Genomic DNA, 23386 nt, shown 5'->3' with positions numbered 1-23386 from the left:
GAGCCAACTGGAAGCGTTGCAGAGCCCAGGGGGTACCTGAGCACAGTTGAGGAGGGGGCAGTGCCGGGTGCAGACGCTCCTCCCGCGGAGGCATCGGCAGCTCTCACAGTCCTCCTGCCATTCAGATCCAAGCTGGGAGTGGGGGGTGGGGAAAAGTCACCTCTTGGTCTCTCCCAGTGTCCCATGGTAACATCCTGGGCCTGAACCCAGCCTGGGAGCACCCAGCCAGGACAGTGGCCTAGGACTGGAGTCTCAGGTAGGTGACAAGCCCTAGGGGCCAGAGCAGGGGTCCCACCCAGGGCTAGATTCTGTCCCTTGAGATGGCCAAGCCCAGCTCCACTGCTGTAGGTCCTGGGAGTAAGGGCAGCCAGGGAAGTTACAGATACTCGGCAGGTGGGGCGGCCTGGGGTCAGGCAGGGGGACACGTCTTACCAGGTGGAGATGCCCGTGGTGCCAGCATTCACACTGGTCTGCGGGGACGCAGGGGCCCGCCTGGCTACGGAAGTACCCTTCCTGGCATATGCATCCCGGGGTCTGGACAGCACTGCAGTTGCCCTGAGCTGCTGTGGTGTTTGTCTCCTGGCATGTCCACTCACAGGGACCCAGCTCTTCAGGACCCACGTGCTGCCACATTTCCCCAGGGGGGCACTCTGTAGAGAAGACCATCCATACACTCTCTGGTTGGCCCTGGGCCCAGCCTCAATCCCTTGCCCTGCTGGGCAGCCCTCAGACCCCTCTTCTTCCCAAGTGCTTCTCCACAGCTCTAGCCACCTGCACCCACTCACCCACCCAAATAGCTGGGCCCGGGCCAGGTCTCACCCCCTGGCCATCCTGCCACCCTGACCTCTGTGTTCTGGCACCAAGTTCACATGCTGTGACACTGCCTGCTTGTCAGTGCCCAGGCGTGATCTCCTGTCTCTACCTGTTCTGGTGGTGGCCCCCTCTTGCCAGCCAGGCTGGGAGTGCCAGGGGCTGGGAGTGTCTTCCTCTGAATCCACCGAGATCTGTGGATTGTTTTGCTTACCGCTCTGGGCCTCAATGTCCTCAACAGCAGCACAGAACCTTCCACAGAGAACCTGGCCTCACCGGTGGCCCTGGCTCAGTGTGCACATGTTCTTGGTGAGCACCCTACAGGTGGGGCGGTGTGACAATGCCTAGGAGTCCTGAGCAGGGACTGCTGGGCCTCAGGGCAGGGAGGAGGCAGTGTGGACAGAGAGGGAAGGGGCTTCCTGAGGAGCTAGCTTAGCTTCGCCCCTGCTCAGGCCGGCCAGCCTTGGCGTTGAGGGGCATGGACAGCCACATCTCACCCTGACAGTCGATGGGGGAGCAGCTGAAGGCTCCATCTTGGCAGGTACTGGGAGGACAGAAGCACAGCTCAGAGCCTTTTGCGCAATCCTCCCCTCCGCCCCCTCAGCAACCCCGTCCTCACCCGGCTCCCCACTCCAAGTCTCTGGGCTCACCAGCGGGTGCAGTTTCTGGTGAGCACAGCCCCCGGGGGCAGCTCCTGAGCCTGCTCTTCAAGAGTGAGGGTGAGGCCCCAGGGCAGCAAGAGCTGAGTGCAGGGACAGGCAGCAGGGGGCACACACGTGCCATTGTGCAGCAGCTGAGGAGGGCAGGCTTGCTTGAATGTGGACACCGCCTCTAACCTCCCAACCTGCCCGCTTCCCCAGGCAGGAGTCAGGACCCAGCAGCTGTACCCACCTGTCCCCTGGGGCAGCCACAGCCCGGTTGGCAGGGTTCCTGCGTACAGATGGTGCCAGGTTGCAGGTGTGAGCAGAGGCTTGGGCATGACGCAGCACAGGCACTGAACACCTGGCCCGAGGGGCACTCTGTGGGGAAGTGGGAGTGTCCCAGGATGAGGCTGATGGGACTTCCCAACCTCCGCCTCCACTCAGGTAGGTCAGGGCCTGGATCCAGCAGTGATGGAGGGACAGAGGGAGGGATGGCAGGCCCCTGGGCCCAGGGTGCTCACCAGGGCAGGGCTGCAGGTTACAGTCTTGCTGTTGTTTCATGTCCTGGGCCTGGCATAGTGCCCCCTGAGGATGTTCCTCGCAGCTCCGATGACGGTCCATGGTGCCCCCACCACAGGCAACTGAGCACTTGCTCCAGGCTGACCAAGGCCCCAAGGTTGGACACTCAAGGTGTGGGCACACTAAAGACCCATTGATGCAGGTGCTGTGGACAAGGGACAAAGCAGGGGGAACAGAACCTCACTCCTCTGCAGGGTCCACAGCCCTGACCTGCCCCACATCTCCTACGCCAGGGCATCACTAGGGCAGCTCACCAGTTCTGGCAGTCCAGTTGCACCACCTGGGCTGGGGCCAGCTCCCAAGAGGCATTGGCACTGGGAAGGCCACAGCGGCAAGAGGAGATGGGCACACAGTGCCCATCCTGCACCAGCTGGCCAGGAGGACAGCGGCAGCCTAAGTGTAGAAGTGGGGAGGACAAAGATTTGGTGCTCAGGCAAGGCTTACATGGTGGGTCCCTCCAGCAGCCACACCTGGTGCAAATGTGGGTCTGCACAATCTCTCCCACTGCTGCACAGGAGACACTACTCTGGCCTGCCCTGTGTGTGTGATCACCATCCTGTCACCCTTATAGCACCTGTGAGCCTCCTCATAAAAGCAGGGTTTGACAAAGCCTTTGTGCAGGACTCAGAGCTGGTTACTACAAGTCAGGACCCACTTTTGTACTCTATGATGACCTGGCAGTCTGATCTTACCCCCCACCCGACAGCCCACTCCATTCTCAACCCAGGTCTCACACTTCCTGGAAGCAGGAGGTAGTGAAAGGGAACCAGGCATCCCCAGAATTCCCAAGCCAGGCTGAGCACAGCTGGCTACCTGGACTGCAGGGTCCCTGCAGACATTGCACTCGGTCCCAGAGGTCCATGCAGCTTCGAGGGCATTGATTGGCACATTCAAGGGTGGGCACAGTGTCCTTAGCCTCACAGCTTTTTCCTGGGGCCCAAAAGGTAGGAATCTGTGTTGGGGACACTCTTGGCATCCAGGGCAGTGGCCCCACTTGTCCTGTCCAACTCCAGGACAGAGGCACGAACCCTGTGCAGGTGCTATTTCTGAATGCAGTCCTGGCAACCCTTTGGATGCTGAGATGGCATTACCTGGGCAGGGCCCCATATTGCAGCTCTGGGTCTGAGCCCATGGCCCACGGCAGGCTCCTCCAGGGAGGCCCCCTGCCTCTCTCCAGCGCATTCGGAAGCCTCCACTGCAGGGCACCTGGCAGGGGCTCCAGGGTCCCCAAGGGTTCCACTGGCATGAGTCTGGGAAAGAAAATGTAGGTCAGTGTATTGACCCCACCTCCTTCCCTGCCTTAGACTGTGGACTTGACCTCTGCAAACATGTCCTGAAGCCCTGCCAGGCTCCCCTTCTTTCCAGCTGCTGCTTGGACCTTCCCCCAGCCTCGAATCCAGCAGGCCCCAGAGGCAAGCAGGAGGGCTAGCAGGTTGGCTAACTCCTGTCCACTAGAATGAACTTGTGGCCCAGCTTCCCACCCCCTTCTGCCATTCCAGGCCTGTTCCTCCCTGTTGGCCTCTGCCCCTCCTCACTACCTTGACAGGCTTCGGGGTCAGGGCAGAGGCGTTGCTGGTTAAGGGGTGCAGTGCAGAGCTGAGGGTCCCCAGCCCAGGGCCTCCCTGTCTCAGGATCCAAACACAGGCGGTGGCGGTGCTGCTCCGAAACCAGCAGGGATGTCGAGGGTGGCCAGAGGCCTGTTGTGTTCGGAGGCCAGTGCTCCTCCAGGGTAGTCCTGGACGTACGGGTCAGGGCACTTCGGGGCAGGCAGGGCCCACAGGGTGACCATTCGGACCAGCTGCTCAGAGGCAGAAGCCCTAGAAGGGCAGGATGTTTGTGCACGTCCCAGGGACCCCTTCACCCAGAGACCCAGGGAGGGAGGGCAGGGAGGGTGCTCAGGGTTATGATCAGGAAGAACAGGAAATAGGAAAGACTGAAGGAGGTTATGGAAGGGTCCCCTTTATCTGGGATTATCCCAGTTTTAGCACTGAAAGTTCCTGGAAACCCCACCCTGGGCAAACGAGGACAGTTGTCTCCCCAGGCCAGGGTTACCTGCACAGCCCCCGCTGGTGCAGCGCAGTTCTCCGTGCCAGCATTCGCTGTGGGAAGGCGACATCAGAGTGGGCTCTGGCAGGCAGGACCCAGCCCAGAGCTGTGTGTGTTGGAGGGTTCCTTTGGGGACAGCCTGAGCTCTGGGTGTATTTGGGGCAAGATGAGGGAGCTGTAAAGTCTGGCACCTTGGGGCCACCTGCCTGCAGGCTGGGTTAGACCTGAGGGCTTAGCTTGGCCTTCTCTGCTAGGCCAGGCTGCCTCTTGGGGGGACCCTGCTCTACTCCCTGGCCTTAGCCTTCTGCCTCTCATCACCCCATCACTCACCACTCCTTACACCCCAGCTGCAAGTGGTCCCCAGGGGCCAGTGTCACCTCAGCTCCCTCTTCTGAGATGTGCCAGCAGTTACATTGCTCGGGGGGAATGCAGGCCCCAGCCTGCTCCAGCAGCCCCTGTGTGGAAGGAGAGACACGACAGGGCTATGTGGTGATCACTGTGTCACCCGAACGCCCAGCACCATGCTGACCGGCAGCAGGTGCCCATGCGGTCACTAAGTGAATGAATGTGGGAATGAACACAGCTGGGAAGAGGTTTTGAGGGTTTGGAAGAGGTGGGGGTCCCCCAGGGCATCACAAAGAGAGGGCACTCTTCTTCTTGGGGTGTCCCCAGCTCCCAGCCCTCACCTTGGGGCAGTAGCAGCCAGGCTGGCAAGCCGGTAGGTCCTGGCAGAGCTGCCGGCTCAGGTGTGTGGCACAGAGCCCGGCGCAGGGGGAGCCGCAGGCCTGGAACTCAAAGGGAGGTGTGCAGCTGTCCTCTGGGGGGAGGCAGGCTGTTGGGGCAGCAGCCCAGAGACACCCTCCCACACCCCAGCACGGGCTGCGTGACCCCAGGGAGGCTCTTGGGGTCACCTGGTGAGAGTATGACTGCCTCTGCTGTGTCCCCCATCTGGAACCTGCTGGGCTCCTGTGTCCCCCCAGGGGAGGATCATATGGTCTGGACCTCAGAGAGCCAGGTAATGGTACAGAGGAGGGAGCTGAGGGTTGGGCCTGGTGGGTGCTCCAGGGACTGGCAGGGACAAGATGGAGGGCAGCTTCAATGGGAGCTGAGAGACACATTGTCATTGGGACAGCTACATGGGACAAAGCCACATGAGACCAGTAGCTATGGAGTGGGAAAATCTTGGTGTGTGCCTGTGGGGCGAGAGTAGCTGGCAGGGATAGTAAACAGGCACCGGGGCAGGGGTCAGTGCAGGCATAGAAAACTGCCCTGGGGTCTAGGGAGCCCTGGGTTTGTGATAGGAACCGCTGCTGCTCCTGATCAGCAACCTGGCTTCTGGCTCCTGGGCCTCACCTGAGCAGTTGCCAGTCGGGCATGGCCGGAAGTGGCCATCCAGGCGGGTGCAGGGGGGGCCCTCTGCTGTGCGGCCAGGTGCTGGGCCCTGGTGCCGGTAGCGCTGCTGCACCAGCACCTGGCATGAGCAGCGCGTCCAGCTGCTCCAGCCACTCCACAGGCATTCCTCTAGGGACAGGGGGTGCGAGGGCGGGGGACATCAGCAGGCACCTCTCTGGCTTCCCCAGCCCCTGCCCTGCATCCTCCCCTCTCGCCCTCCCCTGGCTGGAACCCTGCAGAGGACACGGGCAAGAGGGAACCAAGGGTTAGAAAGGTCCCACTGGGTGGACTCTGTCTCCCTGGGGAGGAGGTCAGGTGGCAAAGGGCTTGAAGGGAAGAGGAAAGAAACCAGCCAAATGTTGGGGGGATGGATATAGGTATACATTGGGAGTGCTAGGGGTGGGGACAACACCCTTATTATTCCCTGAATTTCCCCAGGTGGGAGCGGCGGACAGAGCTCCACTTCCTCGCCATACTCACCCAGGCAGGGCCCCGCGTAGCAGGCCTGGGTGTCCAGGTGTGGGAAAGTGCCGTTGCATGTGGGCTCTGCCTCGGCCGGCAGGCAGGGGCAAGACCCAGAGCGGGAGGCCAGGCCTGAGCCACAGCTGCGCGAACAGGGGCCCCATGGGCCCCAGGAGCAGGCCTCCAGCAGCGGCTGGCATGGCTGCTGCCCACAGGGCTGGGTCTGGGTGTCAGGGCCCTGGCAGAGCGGCTCCCTGTGGTGAGGGTCCGGCACCACGCATGCCCTGGTGCGCACCTGGTTTCCTCCTCCACAAGAGACAGGGCAGTCGGACCACAGGGACCACAGCGTCCAGCTCCCTGTCAGTGTGGGAGGGCATAGGTAGTTAGAGGAGTGAGGTGGGCAGCAAAGACCAGAGGGTGGGAGGGACCACCATGACCGGGGCAGCAGTTGGGTGGCAGGGGTAGGGACACAGGACACAGAGTGGACGGCCTGAGAGACATGAGGCTAGCAGGAAGGGCTGAGGTGGGTGCCACGCAGGGTGAGCGGGTTCTGTGCAGCTGCGGGAACAGGGGAACCATAGCGACCAGGGGCCCCAGCCACCTGGGATGAACCCCAGACCTGGACACTTGGTGTCTTCACAGATTATGCCCTCCGGGGTACAGGAGCTGAGGAAGGAGTCCACGCTTAGGGTCCCGCTCTCCAGGACAGTAGGGTCACCCCTCCTGCCTTGAACTTACCACTGCTGGCACCCTCCCTGCAGCCAGCTGTCCCCCAGGGTGTGGACACGGCCCTCATGGAGGCACAGGGGTGGGCACGGAGGCTGAGGGCAGGGCTGGCTCTGGGACTGCTCCTCTTGACACTCCGGGGCCCACGAGCCTGATGTGGACGATCTGGCAGGGCCCAGGGTGGAAGAGATGAGCAACAGCTCTGGCCTTCACTGCCCCTTCAGGCCTTGGGACGTTACCCCAGGGGAAACTCCAGGGTGGGCACGAGGGAGGCTAGAGAAAGGCTTGGTAACCAGGACACAGGTGGACCAGGACATGGAATGAGAACAGGACCCAGGAATGGCATGTGGGAGAGGGGACCAGGCCAAGGGAGACCCAAGCAGGAGAGGGGACCTCTAGTCTTGGTGGCCCTCTACCGAAAGCGACTCTGCAGTCCTCTTGGCCCACATGAGTGGCTGCAGGGACTCCAGGCTGACCAGCGGCTCCAGGCACAGTGGGCAGGAGGTGGGCACAGCTGAGCTGTGCAGGACAGCTGCCCGGCCTGGCAGGAGCAGTTGTTACAGGCATCTTGGTGCTGGCTCCCTGGGGCCCAGCTGTGGCCCTGGGCATCTGTACACTCACAGTGCCCAACTGGCACACAGCTGCTGTCCTGCTCTAGGGACCCTGTGGGGAGATGGCTCTTGAGGGCTGGTGCTGGCCCCTGGGGCCCTCCTGCCTTCCCACTGAACACCTGGATGTACCCTCAGCACAGCGGCAGCCCCACTGGCAGGCCTGGCCATCCTGACACAGGACTCCCTCCTGCAGGTCTGAGCAGCGGCGAGGACAGCGGTTGGCACAGCTGACCAGCTCCATGCCTGCTGGGCAGCCCTCCTCTGGGTGGAGGGGGAGGCCAAGTGTCAAGAGGACCCTGAGCATCAGGGCTCAGGACCCCTCCCCTTGCCTGTCCAGGACCCCCTTATCTCTAGAGGCCAGAGGGCTCATCCTCTCTTTGATGCTGGTGTCCATAGGCGCATGGTGACCTTGGGACAGTGAGCTCCCCTTACCCACTGGTGTGTTCTCAGCACCTAGCTGGGCACGAAGAGTTCATTGAGTGGGACCGAATTTATGCATCTCAGAGCTACCTTGAGGCTCCGCTGGGTTGTTCCCAGGGGCCTGGCTGGGTGCAGTGTGGGCTGGGGGTTTCCTAACGGAGGAGGAAGGGACCAAGTAGCCAAGGCCTGTTGGGGTCGTGAGCTGGGGAGGAGCGATGAAAGGAGCTGAAGCGGGGCGGGCTGGGGGACAGGGCTCAGCTACAGGCTCCACCACACCCCAGGAGGACCAAGCATGCTTCTACTGGCTCACCCTCAAATCCTCTGAAAATCTTGTCTGAGCTTGGGGGTTCCCCAGGAGCAGGAGGGTGGGGAAAGCTGGGAGTGAGTTCTGCCCAGGGTGGGTGGGTGGTCAGGGTGTGTCCCGGTGGCTCATCCTGGGCCATGCTGTACCCAGGTGCACACAGGGAGTTCCTGCCCCGTGCACAGGTCAAGCTACTCATCTCTGGATCTCTGTTTTCTTAACTGGCCAGTGAGGTAACAGCCTGTTTCCCACTATCCCGTGGTTCCTGTGGGAGTGTGGGGATGGAGTTAGAAGTGGGGGTGGACATGCTTTAGAGACTGAAGCCCAGTAGGGATGAGAAGCGGCTGTCACCACTGCTATACCACAGGGCATGGGATTGCAGAGCCGGGCATGGTGCTTCTCCCCCACACAGGGGGCACCCCCATTCTTGGGTGGGGGGCTCGAGCAGCTTCGGCTCCTCAGGGATTGGCCCCCACCACAGCTCCGGTCACACCAGGACCAGGGGCTCCAGCGCGACCAGCCCCCAGGCACTGTGTTGGAAAGAGAGCTCCATCAGGGGTTGGCTCAGGCAGGTCCCCACACATTCCATGAGGCTAAGCCTGTGTCGGGCATGGGAGACGGATGGGGCATTTCGGGCAAGCTGGGCACCTCGGAGGAAGCAGGATGCCAGGCCTCTTATGGGCAGGTCTGGGGAGGGGTGTGGGATGGGTGTGCCCTGATCATGTGTGCCGCCTCACCTGGGCAAGCACGCAGGCTGCAGAAGCGACGCTCCTGGAAAGCCGTGAGGATGTCGGGGCACCAGTGTCCACCCGGCCCTGGGGGACGGTATGCTCGTAGGCGGCGCTGTTGGCCCACCCCGCAGCTGCGGGAGCACGGTTCCCATGGGCCCCAGGAGGTCCAGGAACAGTTCCCAGGCCCACAGCCAGGGCTGGAGCACAGGGGCTGCAACTCTGCAGAACAAAGTGAAGCTGGAGCCCGCAGAGCCTGCCCCGCCTCTCCTCCCTGGCCCCAGCTCAAGTGCGGACTTCCTCCAGTGCAGCCGGCTATGACCTCATCCAGACCATGGGCTTCTGTTCTGGATCTGGTGCTGACGGTTGTGTGGCTTCAGCAGCTGAGCCTTGATGACTCTTTTCTCATGGGGACAGTAATCCCCCACTCACAGGGCTACTGAGGGACTGGGTGGTCTTGTGGAGAGTGCTCAGCACATACATGAGTGAGCACCGGGCAGACAGCAGGGCTCCTGCAGAGGACCAGTGGCCCTGTTCCAGACACTGATGTGACAGGAGATATCAGTGTCAGAAATTGGTGTTGTCCGAGTGGTATCAGATATTGGGGGTGGGGGCTGGACACTGGCTGTGTTAGGAGAGGGGCAGCAGTTAGAGTCCGAGGTTGAGGCTGGACGGCGCACCTGTGCACGAGGGCAGGTTGCAGGGGCGCTCCTGGGAGGGGTGCCCCGCAGTGCAGTTGGTCAGGCAGAGGCGGGTCCGACTGCGCCAGGCAGGGTGAGTGGGGTCCGTGCAGCTGCGGGAGCAGGGGGACCACGGCGCCCAGGGGCCCCAGCCACCTGTGGGGAGGGAACCTCCTGCTGAGTCAGCCCTGGGCTCCGTCTCTCCAGAAGTAGTGATGGCACGGGAGGAGGCCCTGGCAGGCCCCAGGGAGGCCACCTGGGGAGCTGCAGGGAGTCTGAGGTACCTGGAAGGCCCGTCACTGGCTCGGCCATGGACCCTTCAGCCCCTGTGTCAAAGGAGACCCTGCTCAGAAATGTTTTGGAGCCTGCAGTGCGCCAGGCCCCAGCTCGAGGCGATTGCCCAGCGCCAGGCCTGCTTCACCTTCCCTCATGGTCACTGAAGTCCCTGGACACCCAGCCCCGAGTTCACACCCTCTCAGGGCGCCAAGGCCTCTGTTCAGGCCGCTCTTCTGCCTGCTGTTCCTTCCTTTCCAGTGCCCATCAGAACGCTTTTTACCCCTCAAAACCCTTCACTTGGGGTCTCCTCCAGAAGCCCCCCTTGGCTTTCTTACCAGGGCAGTCCGGGCTGAGGCAGTACTCGAGGTCCTGGCGGGGCCCTTGGCAGCCCTGGCCACCAGTAGCAAGTGCGGGGTGCACACACTGGCGGCTGCGTGTGCGGGTGCCCAGGCCGCCACAGGAGCGGGAGCAGGGGCCCCACGGGTCCCACGGGCTGAAGCTGGGGGCCTCAGGGCAGTCCTCTATGGAGCAAGACAGCTTCCCGTGGGCACAGGAGCTGGGGAGAGGCAACCCACGTAAGGGACAGGGCAGGGTGGACTGGGAGAAGTGTGGGTCAGAGTCTTGAAGACAGCCAGGTAGGGGCAGGGGACAGAGAGGAATTCCTGTGCTCTCATCCTTCTTTGGCCCCAAATTTCCCCACACATCCCAGACAGTTCCCACCCTCGGCATCCCCCTCACCAGTTGCTGCAGCCCATTCGAAACATTTGGCCTGGACTCAGCTCATCTCCGGGCCTGAGGGGCTGACCCTCCTCTCCCAGAGAGGCTGCGTGCACCCCAGCATCAGTGCTGCTGGCTCCCAGCTCCCGAAGCAGCAAGGCTGTCAGCATGCAGGGGCACTCCTGGGTGGGACAGAGGGGACAGCAATCACCCAGGACAACTGCTCACGGGACACCTTAAGGGAGCCTTCTTAAGGGAGAAGAAGGAATAGCAGTGTAAGGACCTAGAGGGCTCTGGGTCCCAGGAGGGCACTAGTGGATGCAAGAGGGACAGGGGACCTGTGTCAGGGGCATAAACACACCATGAGAAATACACAGGCCATGGGCTTGGCCTACGGGATCAGCCACCTTCCTGAGTAGGGTGCTCAGCAGGACACAAGCAGGCCCTGAGATGACAGGATATGGAGGCAGAGGGAGCCTCAGACAGGAATCAGAGGATTCAGGGTGACTGAGTTTGGGTGCATGACATTGGTATGTCCCTTCCCCTCTCTGGGCTCAGTGACATCATCTTTAAGTCAATGAGGTGGGACGAGGCAGCTGCACAGGTCCCTTCTGGCCATGGCATCCTGGAACTGACTGTGGGGATGCCACTGAGATTAGGAAAGGAAGCTCCTAGCCCCTGTTGGACTCAGCAGAGGGGCAGAGAGGCATGTGGGGGGCAGGGAGAGCAAAGGTGAGGGGTAATTCCCCACCAGGGTGGGCCAGGGAAAGGAGGGCATTGAGACCATGTTCCGTGGTGGAAGACATGGGTGAGGTTGGGCCAGGGGGTGTGGATGGATGGTGTGGGGGAGCCACGGGGCCCTGGAGGAGGCCCTGCCCTTTGGTGCCAGGAGGGCTGGATGTTGTAGCTAAAGGGACACACTACGGCGCCTGAGTGTATGGCATTAGAGCCCTGTGGGTGGCTCTGAGCTGGTACTAGGGGCTAGGAGAAATGCTGTGAGGAGCACAAGCCCCGGCACCAGCTGTGGGCCCCAGGTGGTCCCCTTTCCCCAGAATGAGAGACACCCTGGACACTGCACAGGCTCCACCAACTCTGCCCAGCAGCCCTACAGGCTAGTGTACTGCTTAGTGAGGAAGGGGTCGTCTGTCCAGAGGTCACTGAGTCACTGAAGTGGTGAGCTGCCAGGGAGGGGCCGGGGAAGGCAGCCAGTGCCCCTGGCCAGCTGAATTCTGACCTGGACACAGGCCAAGCCGTGCTGGAAGGTACCCTCAGGACAGTGGCATCCCTCCTCACAGCCATCAGAGAAGCAGGCCACCCGCCCTGCGACGTGGGCACAGGAGAAGGGGCATCCTCCATTGGGCAGGCATTCGCGGTACAGACGTCCAGCTGGGCACCCTGCCTCTGAGGCAACAGCCCTGTCAGTGCCCAGCTCTGCCCAGGGTTCTTCCTGCTGACCTCTCACCCACACTTCCTGTGGCCTGCTTTCCACCCCCGGGATCCACATCCCCACAACACCCTTTCCCACAGGCTCCCCTCGGCCTCCCTGCCTCCGCTTCACTAATGGCCAGGGAAGAGGCAGGTGGAGTGAGGGGAGGAGGGGTCAAAAGGCGCCCATGAGTCAGGGTCGAACCATGATGGGACTCGAAGCTCAGTGGGGACTTCAGGGCCTGGGCCAGTGGGGGCTCACCTCTGCAGACCTGGGTGTGGCAGGTGCGGCTCTGGCGGGCCAGTCCTGGGCAGGGGGGTCGGGCACAGTGCCGGGAGCGCAGCTGCTCCCCCCCTCCACAGGAAACACTGCAGTCCTCCCAGGGGCCCCAGGGGCCCCACACACCAGCCCCAGGGCAGCTGGGCACCTCCCAGCACTGCAGGATGCCCGCCACACAGGTGCTGGGGACAAGCGAGAGGGCTTCAGGGATGGGCCTCGCCCACTCCCCTGTGGGCATTGCTGCTGGGCTCCGCAGCCCCTTACCAGTTGTCACACGGCCCCGTTACCACCTCTCCAGGTTCCAGACTCTCCCAGGAACTGAGGCCAGAGCCTGCTGACCGGCTCTGATTCTCAGGGATCCCTGAAGGGCGCAGGAGTGAGCATGGGGGTTCCAGACAGCTCAGCGCTCCCCATCGGTCCCCACCCCACACCCCTGCCTTCCTGCACCCCACCCCACGGTGTCCATGTCCTTCAGCAAGGAGACAGGACAGCCTGGGATGGGGGCCTTCCCCTTCCCCTCCTGCAGCCTCAGGTTGGCCCCGTTGGCAGAGGCCCAGGGGCCAGGCAGGGGATAGTGGGCTGCTGGGGGACGGGGGGAGGCACTGACCCATGGCTCCCGGCTGGTACTGGCAGCGGCAGTGGACTGGAAGCACACAGAGCCCATCCTGGGAGAGCTGGCCTGGGGGACACCCACAGCTGGGCTGGCAGCCTCCTGGGCCTGGCTGGCACACACTCCCAGGGGACAGGTCCAGGCAGGAGCGGGGGCAGGGCTGCCCACAGGGCAGCAGACTCTGGCCACCCCCACAATCTAGGGCAAAAGGGAAGCAGAGAGGGTGGATGCTGAGGGACCATTCTGGGTGACACGAGCCCCTGCCACGCCTGCCGTCTGCTCAGACTGGCCACCTTGGCCAGGACCGTGAGGACTAGAATACCCTCCCTACCCGAGTGCTGTGTGGGGCACTTGGGGTCAGCGCCTCCCTAGATGGACAGGCTCTCCCAGCCCTGCTGGAGCCCTCACCTGCGCACTGAGTGGAATTGTCGTGACAGGGGCGGCTCTGCCAGTGGACGCCAGGGCAAGGCCTGCCACCCTCAGAGGTGGGGGGCTGGCTGCACTCCCTGCTCCTATGGGATTGTCCTAGACATGCGTCACAGGGAGACCATGGTCCCCATGGGCTCCAGGCTCCATCCACTGTACCAGGAAGAAACAATCGTCACCTCAGGAGCCCCGGGAGACCCCAGGTGATGGAGGTTGTAGCAGTCGGGCCTCCGGGGGTGAGGAGACACAGGTCTTATGGTGGCACCACACCTGGGCATGTGGTGGAGCTGGGACAGGTCTCCCTCTGATGCTGGGCTCCCATCTCTCCAGGGCACAGGGCACCCCCATGCTGAGGAGCAGGGCAGGCACAGGCCCTAGAGCGGGTCCTTGTCTGGCCTCTGCAGGGCTGGAAGCATGCCGTCCACTCTGACCACGGGCACCAGCCTCCAGGCACTGAGAGGAGAATGGCAGGCACTGGGTGTAGTTGGCCCCTTCCCCAGCCCTCAGGCCACCATCACCTCCCTCCAAACTGGGCACATACCTGGGCAGGGCAGTTCTGAGCAGTTGAGCCTCCCCTCCAGGCAGGTGCTGGGCAGGGAGGCAGGCACAGGGTGGGGAGAGGCAGCAGCTCAGGGCCGCCCCAGGCCCCACATGCAGCCTCCTGGGCATCCTCCCCCTGTCCTCCTCCCGCTATTCCTCGGGTTTATGTCCCATCTCCCCACTCTCCAGTATCCCAAGAGCCTTCTCCCTGTGCCACTCAGATGGCCGCCCAGGGGTGTCACAGCAGTATGTTCTACTGGGGAATGGCTGCTGGTTACAGGTTATGGGCTGCAGGTGAGGCTGGACAGCAGGAGTAAATGACCAGCCCCCTCCTCCCTGGGGGCGTATACCCAGCCCTCAGCACACACAGGGAACTAGCTGCCTCGGTTTCCCCACCTCTCAGGGACAGTGGGGCCTAAGGTGCCCACTGGCTGAGATTCTGGAGCTCAGGTGCTCAGACGCCAGGTGGGGCCACTCCTGCGGACATCCCTGCCTCCTTGCCACAGGGGTGCAGCCCGCTCACCAGTGGTTGCAGCCGTCGGGCCTTGCCAGCTGAGCGCCTGGACGGTGCCGCTCCCCGGTCAGCAAGTCCAGGCAGCCACAGTGACCAGGATGCACACAGAGGGTCCCATCAGCACTCAGCACCTGGCCTGGGGGACAGTAGCAGCCAGGCTGGCAGTGCCACACACAGTGCTGGAGGGACAGCAAGGGAGGATTCTGGTCAGCAGAAAACAAGGCCTGAGGGGTGGGGGGACTCAGTGGAGGGACCCTCGGAAGGAGGCTGGAGGGAGAGGATGAGGAGGGGAGGAGAGAGTGTGACCGTAGTGGAGAGGCCTCCTGTTTCTAACCGTTGGTGCCTTGGAGCTCTGTTAAGAAAGGCCAGAAGGGGAATGGGCAGAAAGGCCATTCCCTGGCAGCTCCCAGGGAATGGACCTGGAACCTGGCGTCCTACCAGTGACAGACCCCGATGTCTTGGGATGGTGGGTTCAGTTGGTGACCTGGACCAGTGACCTGGGAACTGAAGCACAACCAGACCTCCCTAGAACTTCAGGAGCAGGGACCCCAGAAACCTGGCTGAGCCAGGGAGGCTTCTGGGAGAGAGCTGTGTCCTCTGGGGACACTGAAGCCAGGCCTGCCTGCTGCAGCGACAAAGTTCTGTCCAAGTCCTCTTGCCCCTCCCCCTCCCTCACCACGTCTGGAACCTTCCCTGACCTCCCTCACACATCTCCGCACATCAGGGCCTCGAAGACCATCTTAATCCTCAGGGTGCTTATCACGGTGTCCAATCTCAAGCTGCATCTGTCTTCCTAACCCCCAAAACGTGTGATCATGGGGACAGGGCCCCGCTGTGTTGGCCTCCTTCGGTGTCCATGGTGACTGGGAGGTGCTCAGTAAGTATTCACTCACATGCACAAACACAAGAGATGAGGTTTGCCCACCAAAATGCTTGTGGCATCTAAGAAGGTGCGCCCGGGTGGTTTCCCCTCCCTATATGCTTGTGATACAAGTTTTAATTGGGGAACGTTTGCTGCACCGAAGCCAAGGGCTTCTGGGTACAGCTGTCACTCTCTGGAACCAGGGGAGCCAGCCTGGTGTGCTGATTGTCAAGTGAAGCCCAGGACCTCACCCGTCTCCGTCAGAGCCGGCCACATAGCACCAAGTCAGAAGAGGCCACGAGCCCAAGGCAACATTCAGCCTCTCACAAGGTGACCCTTGGGTCAGAGGTCAGCTGGGAGTGTCAAGGGAGCGCAGACTCACCACCAGGTCATCACAGGAGCGGGGGCAGGGAGGGCCGCAAGGGCTGTACTGGGCCCCCTCAATGGCAGTGCAGTCAGTCACTAGGAGGGAGACAGAGTGGGCTGAGAGCAGGTGGGGGCCTCCTGTCCCACTCCCAGTGCCGCTTCCTCCAGCTTCTCTTCTGCTCCCCGGTACCCGGCTCCCTGGCAGGTACCTGGGCACGGCTGAGCCTGGCAGGCTTCTCCCTGGGCCTGAGGCCCCTCACAGAAGTCCCCCAGCCCTTGAGGTGGTGGTTGGTCACAGGCTCGGGTCCGGCTGCGCAGGCCGCCCCCACAGCTCCGACTACAGCTGGACCAGGGCCCCCAAGGCCCCCAGCCTCCTGCCCCTGGGGGACATCAGAGGAGGGAATCTGGAAGGGCTTGGTGGAGAACCAGGGCAGTTGGAGCACGGTGGCGGTGGGAGGTGTCCACAAGGACGGGGCATCCTGGGTGGCAGGGGAGGAGTTGGCTACGGCACCAGGCAGGCACTCACGGTCACACCCTGGCAGGAGGCAGGGCTCCTCCTCAGCCTCCGGGCCTGGGCAGAGGGGTGTGGGTGTGGCTGGTGAGGGCCCCAGGGCCAGAGTGGACGGTGCCACGCTAGAGGGCCTGTCACAGAAGCGATGCCGGTGGCGTCGGGCAGGCCCGCAGGAGGCTGAGCACACACTCCATGGGGTCCAGGGTGACCATGTGGGCTGGCCTTGGGGTGCACAGGATTGGGGAAGGAGAAGGTGAACAGTGCATGCTAGGGGAGCGTGACTACCAGGATGGATGCGCAGCAGCCCCCCATCTCTCCAGAGGGCCCCACAACCCCTGCCGACTCAGCCCAGGCCCTCTGCTGCCCAGGGAAGAGGTGGGACCCTTTCTCACCCTCCTCACAAGGCCAGGAGGTACAGTTGGTGATGAGCCCAGAGATGCAGGAGCTGCCAGGGGACAGCAGAAGGTCAGGTGGCTTGTGGGCTGCCTGGTGTTCCCCCAAATCCTCAAGCCCATCCCCCAGTACCTATGAATGTGGGCTTACTGGAAGATGGGTCTTTCCAGAGGTCATCAAATTAAAGTGGTCCCTAATTCAGTGTGACTCTAGTCCTTATAGAAGAGGAGATTTGGACATAGGCATGCAGAGAGGGAAGAGACACAGGTAGAGGACAGCCATCTGCAAGCTGAGAAGAGCCAGCCTGCCAGCAGACTACCAGAGGAGAGCCAGAAACAGCTCGCTCACCACCGCCGAAGGCCAGTGCCCAGATGCCCAGACCTTGGACTTTGGCTTCCAGCTCTGTGAGACCACCAGTGTTGTTCCCTATCCCGTGTGTGTGTGTGTGTGTGTGTGTGTGTGTGTGTGTATGCGTGCATGCAGGTGTGTGCTACTTTGTTAGTGACCATAGAAACTAACACAGGTGGGAATAGAGAAGACAGGTGGGGTGGGTGGATGGAGGGGTGTTCAGGTCGGTTCGGCCCCACAGGGCTGGATGGCTGTGTGAGTGAGTGCAGTGGGAAGGTGTCTCTGGTCCGTGAAGCCAACATTTCCTGCTGCTGAAGAGGGACAGCTGGGTGCTTAGGTGACAGGAAGCCACTGTGGGAGTGGGGGCCTCACCAGTTCTCACATGGACGAAGCACAGCACTACCGGGGGGATGGAGGCGCCCCTCGTGGGCACAGGGGCATGCTTGGGCAGGCACACACACATTGTTCTGGAAAGGAACACCCTCTGTCATCTCCAGTTCCAGCCTGCCCCTCTTCGGTCAAAGCCAGCACCCAATTCCTCAGCTCCCCTCAAATGCCACCCATGCTCCTTCTGCAAAGAGCTCTCCCCCAGCCCCTCCTGTTGGGCAGATACAGGCCCTCAGGGGCTGCCAGGGACGGCACATGAACCCCTCTCCCAACTTCTGTTATGGGACCATCATACACCCTTGAAATCGGCCATGAAAATATAAAATGTGCAATATGTACAGCAATGGTGTATTAAAAAAACCCAAAAACAACAACAACAAAAAAATAACACATGTAGGGAGTTTGGACAGAAGTGGCTCAAATTTAATAGGAACATTCATCTAGTAGTGCATGATTCAAAGTCCAGCGTGGGAGGTTCGTGGGCCTGGCCTGAGAGGCACTCTTCATCGTGCTCACTCTGGAGGGCACTGAGGCGTGAGAATACTCTGCCTGAGCTCACAGAGCTACTGGCAGAAGAATCTGATTTGGACCCAGAGCCACACAGAACCTGTCCCTTACCCTAACCCACAGTTTGGCAGTGACTGGGAATCCTTTGTTCAAATTCTCCACACTCAATGGCTTCTCCCAGCTCCCGTTCTCTGCCCTTCCAGACCTATCAACCACTTTACAGGGCCACCTGCTGGTTCAGGCCAGAGCTAAGTCATGGACTCGGTGCTCTTTCCTCATCTCTGCAGGATCGATCTCCCTGTCTGCAGTCCCATACCTCTGCTCTGCCCCTGCCCAGATTTTGACTGTCCCTTGCTTGTTATCCCAGAGTTCCCAGGCCCCGAGGAGGTCCCAGTTGTGACCAGGCAGGGGGTACCCACCAGCAGGTGCATCCCGTGTGGGCAGTAGCAGCCAGGGTGGCAGGTCTGCTTGGTCTCTCTCGGAGCACTGAGTTCTGCACAGGAGGCAGGGCCCTGGGCACAATCCAGCCACAGCTGACCCCTGGGACACACACCAGGGACTGGCCCTGGAGACACAGAAATTGACAGTTCAGCCCGGAGCACTTCATCTTGCCTGGGCTCCCAACCTGGGAGGGGCACTGGGAAGGCTCTCTGTATGGCTGAGTTGTCATGGAGGCTGCACAGGGCCAAGGGATAGGACTGCAGCGGATGGGACTGACAGTGTCCTGAGTTGGTGGGAACAAGAAATGGAGGGTCCCCAGGGCAGCTCCTCACCTGCACAGGGCTGCAGGTTGCAGGTAGAGAACACCATGAGGACTCGTGGGCCACTGCCTCGGGTGCGATTTCTGTAGCCGCCACCACAGGGCACGGAGCAGGAAGCCCAGGGACCCCACTCCCCACCAGGACCTGGAGGTGGCACCCAGGTCACTGGAGGCCCTGCCTCCCATGCCCGGTGCACCTCCTCCTCCCACCCAAGGACACCTCTCCCTTCTCAACCCTGAAGCCACTTCACCAGCAGCTGTCTCTGGTCTCAGGAAGCCTATGCCTCTGGGGAGAGAGGGGGCTGAATCCAGGGAGGGTATCTCCTGGGGACCACCTCTTAATGGCATCCCCAAGGAAATTCCCTGCATCTCTCAGGGGCCCTTGGGGATGGTGCAAGTATTGGCTTCTCTTTGGAAGGTTATTTAAGCAGGTCTCAGGATGTAAGTTCCCATTCTCACTTCGACATGGCCGCAGGCTGCAGAATTCAGCCTCTATGTTGGGGCCCTGGCACTCAGCACCCCCAAAGGCAGCGGGGGGTGAAGTGCCTGCCCGGAAGCGCCGTCGTATGCCTACATCACAGCTGCGGCTGCAGGGACTCCACGGGGTCCAAGGACTCCAGCCACAAGCCACTGTCAGGGTGAGGGGATCATTTGTGTGAAACCAGGCCAAGCCATCCTGCACCTTGACTTCCCCAAGCCACTGCCCCCAGTGACCCCTGAGTACCCATCACTGTATGTGGGTACCTGGACAGAGCTCTGAGGTGCACGCCATCTCTCCAGAGATACAGGTGCTGCAGAGAGAGGGGCCAGTGAGACCCAACCTTGCCCATCCTGACCATAATCAGCCACTGCCCTTGAAGCATTGTGCACCTGCCCCAGGAGGAAGCTGGGCCACCAGGTCCCCCATGAGAAGTTCAGATGTGACTCCAGGTTCTCACGCAGTGGTCCCCTCACTCAAATCCAGCCTCAGTGGGCTCTGGGATGCCCCAGGTACTGTGCTGTCCCTTTGTCACATCATTTCATCAGGAGACACCTTTTTGTACTTTTTATTCCATCTACATTTACTAAATACCATTTGGAAATGGCCTTCAGTAATGTGTGGCGTAGGAGCAACTCAGAAAGAGAGTTCTCCTAGGAAGGAGTTCTCCTAGGAAGGAGAACTGGATACTTTTCTTCACTGCTAGTTTTCTCCAATGCATTTTTTTTTTTTTTTAAATTTGGTGCTGGGGATTGTAACCCAAGTGCACTTCACCCAAGTGCACTGAGCTATATTCTCAAACGTTTTTATATATTTAATTTTGAGACAGGGTTTCACTAAGTTCTTGAGGCTGTCCTCAAACTTGTGATCCTCCTGTCTTGACCTCCCTAGTTGCTGAGATTACAGGTGTGCACCATTACTCTGGGCTAAAACGCAGGTTTTAAAGTCCATTGTCAACTACTGTCAACTAAAATCCATTTGTCCAGAAAAAGAGAAAAGGGAGTGGGAAGGAGGAAAAGCAAAGGAGGGAATTGAAAGAGGGGCCAGAGGATAGAAGGGGGAAAGGGAGGAGAAAATGAAGGATGGAGAAAATGAAATGAGAAAGGAAAAGCAGTGGGAAGAGAAATGAGTCAGAGCGCCATCTGCTGGCAGAATCTGGTTTAGCTTTGAGTACTGGGCACTTCTACATTCTGAGCAGGTATCCAGTGGATCCCAGGAAGAGAATTACAGTCAGGAAGAGAGACAGGAAGCTTGGAGGTTAGAAGGTCTCTCCAGTCTCTAGTTCCACCATCATTGCTGTGCCTATCTGAGAGCCAGTCTTCCCATGTGTCAAATGGGGATGAGCACTCCCTGCAGAGGCAGCGTGAGGCTAGGCAGCATCTCATTCACTAGTCTTCACAGGGCCTGTGCCAGGCACCTATGGCTGGGATATGTTTGGGAATGGAGGCATGATGAGCCCGTGTGTGTGTGTGTGTGTGTGTGTGTGTGTGTGTGTGTGTGAGAGAGAGAGAGAGAGAGAGAGAGAGAGAGAGAGAGAGAGAGAATCCATTCCTATCTCCCTGCCTACCTCAGGAGCCCGTACCCACCCCTCCTCCCCACCCCCTTCTCCAGCCTGACTGTACCCTCTGCCCAGTGGCCTACCAATTGTTGCAGGAGTCCAGGCGAGCCACTGCTCCTGGTGCATAGAGCTTCCCGTGCAGCTGGCAGGGGCACTGGCTGCGGGGCAGGCAGCTAGCGTTGTGCAGGAAGAGACCAGGTGGGCAGGTGCAGCTGGGGGTGCAGAAGCCTGTGCACTCCACCCCAGAGTCCTGTGCTAGGCACAGCTGAGGACACGGACCCCCATCCTGGTGACACTGCTCTGCTGAGCGGAACACCATGTCCTCTGGACACTGGGCTGTACAGGAAGACAGAGCAGGTCTGGCAGGGGCAAGAGGGAAGGCCGGGGAAGCCAATGGAGAGAGGAACCCACAGGCAGCGACTGGCCTGGCAGGCAGGACTGAGCTCAAGAAGCCCCTAGCCCCCTGCCCTCACTGGCTTGTTCCAGTGCCTGGAATGTCACCAGTAGAGTCACAGCTTTGCTTCACTCTATACAAATATTGTTGAGAGTAGAACATGAAGGCAATGGTGTCTGCCAGGAGGAGGACTCAAAGAGCCGGGGAGAGTGAGGAAGGGGGCCGAGGAGTCCAGGGGCTAGCCTTGCTCCCTGCAATCTGCCTGGGAGTGGCAGGCTGGTCTGACTTCCTGGAGGAGCCTGTCCTCCTAGGCCACTTCCAGGGGAGGAGCCCCGTCCCTAGCAGGAAGGAACAAGAAGCCTGTAGGAACCTGGTCCCCAGCAGGTGGGGGAGGGAGGGGACTGGAGGGGATAGTGGACATCCAGTAGTCTCCCTGGCTCAAGGCACCTCGTCCTGAAGACAGAGTTCAGTGATATGAGAAGGTGAGGTGGGGAGACGATCCGAATCCCAGCAGTGCTGCCAGCTGGAGGATGGGGAGGAACCTACCTGTGCAGGGCTGTGTGTTGCAGTCCCTGGTCTGGCTGTGGGGTCCCCGACATGCGGGATTTCCAGGAGCCGAGCCAGAGCAGCTGCGTCCACGTATCTGGATGCCTCCATTGCAGGGGGCTGAGCAGGCAGACCAGGAAGCCCACGCACCCCAGCTGCTCAGCACTGTCCAGGGTCAAGTCCACAGTCGCAGACATGGCACAGATGTGGATAGGGGAGGGGTTGAGAGAGGTCAGAGTCCTGGGTCATGCAGGTCCCTCTTCTAGGGACCAAACATTACTCATGTGCTGGCTCATGGGTGTACAGCTGGGGCAGGGAGGGGTTTCAGAACAGCCAGGGTTCCTCCATTCCCTCTGCTCCTTCATCTCCCTAAGGCTTGGGACCTGCTCAAGGGTCATTATTTCCTGATCCTCATCCACCCAAGTGTCTGGACACAGGAGCAGTGGGGCTGTACCTGGGCATACAGGGGGGCTGCAAGGCTCCTCCTGGGTGGCCTCTCCTGGGCAGGAGGTATCCCTGAGGCCGGAGCAGAGTCGGGAACGATGTCGCCAGCCAGGGACTCCTCCAGGGACAAGGCAGCTCTGGGAGCAGGAGGACCAAGATGTCCAGGGTGTCCAGCCCAGCACCTCTGCAGAGGGACACAGGACAGGCCAACATAGAGGACCTGGTTGGGCTCAGAAGAGTCGATGAACTCAGGTCAGGTCTGAGAAGCAGAAGGCCAGGACAGAGTTCATGAGCATGAGGGATTCTGCTCTGGGCTCAGGGGCATGGCCTCTGTCCCCTCCCAGCTGGCTTGGATCCATTCTGAGCCCTACTTCTCACTCGTGGGAGCCAGGAACAAGGCTCCCCACTGAGGCTGGCCTCAGCTCCATACCCACACCTACATACCCACGGTCCAGCCAACCTCTGACATGATCATCACTCATCCTCATACTTCTCCTAGAGCAGTTCTTCCAGATTTTTCTATGAGTCTCTGAACACCTGACCTCTCTTTTCCTCCTGCTGCGAGACTGTGGCCCAGAACCCTTGGACTCATGTTTCAGCCTCCTCCCTTGCCCCTCCTCCTTGGGCTGACCCTGGCTCTGCTTCTCCTCATGTTCTCCTCCCCGTTCCGTCTGGATACCAGGGAGGGCTGGCCTGCTCTCTAGAGGCCTCACCAGTGCTGGCACAGCTTGAGGGTACCTCGTCTATGGAAAGAGGGAACCGTTTGCACCTCTCGGTCTCTGTGCTCCTGCGTCCCTCCTCCAGCCAGCCTGGCCAGCCTCACCTCCTTCCTGGCTCTACAGACGCGTGCTCCACCTGGCCAGCCTGCTCCGTCAAGGCAGCCCGTATCTCACCCCCACCAAGCCCATCCCCTCAGGCCAGTTCCAGGGCTGCCTCCGGCACTGGGGAGGCTTTGCTGATCCCCATCCAGAGTGTCGGTGGGTCCCATCCTCTGTGTTCACAAGGACGAGGGGCAGGCTCTGTAGTACCTGTCCCACAATCCACGTGGCAGACCTGCAGTTCCTGCTTGTCCCCTTCACAGGGGGCACCTCCAAAAGCCGCAGGAGGGTTGGAGGGAGACCTGGGAGAGAGGACCCCCTGAGTGCCTGTCCTCCCCCTGCTGCCTTCCTGTCCTTCCTCCTTCCACTGCCCTCCCCACCAGGCCTGCCTGGCTCCGAGCATCTTCCCCTCTCTCCCCCGTTTCCTTCCTCCTCACGCACCTGAACCTGGCCCTCACTCCAGAGCCACAGGAGCGGTCGCAGGGAGTCCAGGAGGACCAGGCCGACCAGCCGCAGGGCTGTGGGCAGGCCCCTGGCTCGCACACCAGAGTGCCCCTCTCACATATGCTGCAGGGAAGGAGAGGGGGGAGCTGGTTGGCACCGGGGGCCCTGCCTGGGGCCCCGCCCTGGCCCAGCACCCTCACCATTGGCTGCAGTTGTCCAGGAGGAAGGACATCCCTGGAGGCTTCAGCTCTTCACCCACAAGGCAGGGGCACTCAGAGAGGGGCAGGCAGCGAGAGTCATGGAGGAGGAGCCCCGGGGGACAGCGGCATCCTGGAAGGAGGGAGAGGAGGGTCCTCAGCTCCATGGGGTCGGCAGGGAGGCGGGCT

At 61.1% G+C, this 23386-nt stretch overlaps 1 protein-coding gene across 1 annotated transcript in view; it reads right to left on the bottom strand.

The window, feature by feature from the left end:
* Positions 1-23386, bottom strand: part of LOC101972385 (SCO-spondin) — a 55397-nt gene that overhangs the window by 1880 nt on the left and 30131 nt on the right. Inside the window, exons 55-102 of the mRNA XM_078027965.1 lie at positions 23201-23330; positions 22998-23123; positions 22767-22858; positions 21749-21922; positions 21295-21459; positions 20438-20690; positions 19063-19109; positions 18778-18948; positions 18332-18463; positions 17978-18123; positions 17037-17131; positions 16316-16368; positions 15939-16145; positions 15622-15792; positions 15429-15508; positions 14194-14363; positions 13672-13718; positions 13401-13583; positions 13113-13283; positions 12702-12902; positions 12359-12455; positions 12077-12276; positions 11624-11790; positions 10411-10571; positions 10008-10228; positions 9681-9722; positions 9397-9552; positions 8726-8938; positions 8351-8518; positions 7397-7528; positions 7073-7319; positions 6669-6821; positions 6550-6596; positions 5949-6287; positions 5430-5597; positions 4763-4893; positions 4407-4531; positions 4083-4129; positions 3569-3847; positions 3122-3280; positions 2844-2960; positions 2285-2423; positions 1973-2175; positions 1702-1829; positions 1461-1603; positions 1308-1354; positions 433-650; positions 37-132 (exon numbers count right to left, since the gene is read on the bottom strand). Of these exons, the coding sequence (XP_077884091.1) occupies positions 37-132; positions 433-650; positions 1308-1354; positions 1461-1603; positions 1702-1829; positions 1973-2175; positions 2285-2423; positions 2844-2960; positions 3122-3280; positions 3569-3847; positions 4083-4129; positions 4407-4531; positions 4763-4893; positions 5430-5597; positions 5949-6287; positions 6550-6596; positions 6669-6821; positions 7073-7319; positions 7397-7528; positions 8351-8518; positions 8726-8938; positions 9397-9552; positions 9681-9722; positions 10008-10228; positions 10411-10571; positions 11624-11790; positions 12077-12276; positions 12359-12455; positions 12702-12902; positions 13113-13283; positions 13401-13583; positions 13672-13718; positions 14194-14363; positions 15429-15508; positions 15622-15792; positions 15939-16145; positions 16316-16368; positions 17037-17131; positions 17978-18123; positions 18332-18463; positions 18778-18948; positions 19063-19109; positions 20438-20690; positions 21295-21459; positions 21749-21922; positions 22767-22858; positions 22998-23123; positions 23201-23330 (7157 nt within the window). The remainder of the gene's footprint in view (positions 1-36; positions 133-432; positions 651-1307; positions 1355-1460; positions 1604-1701; positions 1830-1972; positions 2176-2284; positions 2424-2843; positions 2961-3121; positions 3281-3568; positions 3848-4082; positions 4130-4406; positions 4532-4762; positions 4894-5429; positions 5598-5948; positions 6288-6549; positions 6597-6668; positions 6822-7072; positions 7320-7396; positions 7529-8350; positions 8519-8725; positions 8939-9396; positions 9553-9680; positions 9723-10007; positions 10229-10410; positions 10572-11623; positions 11791-12076; positions 12277-12358; positions 12456-12701; positions 12903-13112; positions 13284-13400; positions 13584-13671; positions 13719-14193; positions 14364-15428; positions 15509-15621; positions 15793-15938; positions 16146-16315; positions 16369-17036; positions 17132-17977; positions 18124-18331; positions 18464-18777; positions 18949-19062; positions 19110-20437; positions 20691-21294; positions 21460-21748; positions 21923-22766; positions 22859-22997; positions 23124-23200; positions 23331-23386) is intronic.

Source organism: Ictidomys tridecemlineatus, chromosome 2, assembly GCF_052094955.1.
Source record: "Ictidomys tridecemlineatus isolate mIctTri1 chromosome 2, mIctTri1.hap1, whole genome shotgun sequence".
NCBI lineage: Eukaryota > Metazoa > Chordata > Mammalia > Rodentia > Sciuridae > Ictidomys > Ictidomys tridecemlineatus.
Note: the sequence above shows the minus strand (reverse complement) of the source record. Positions and strands in the feature narration are given on the sequence as shown.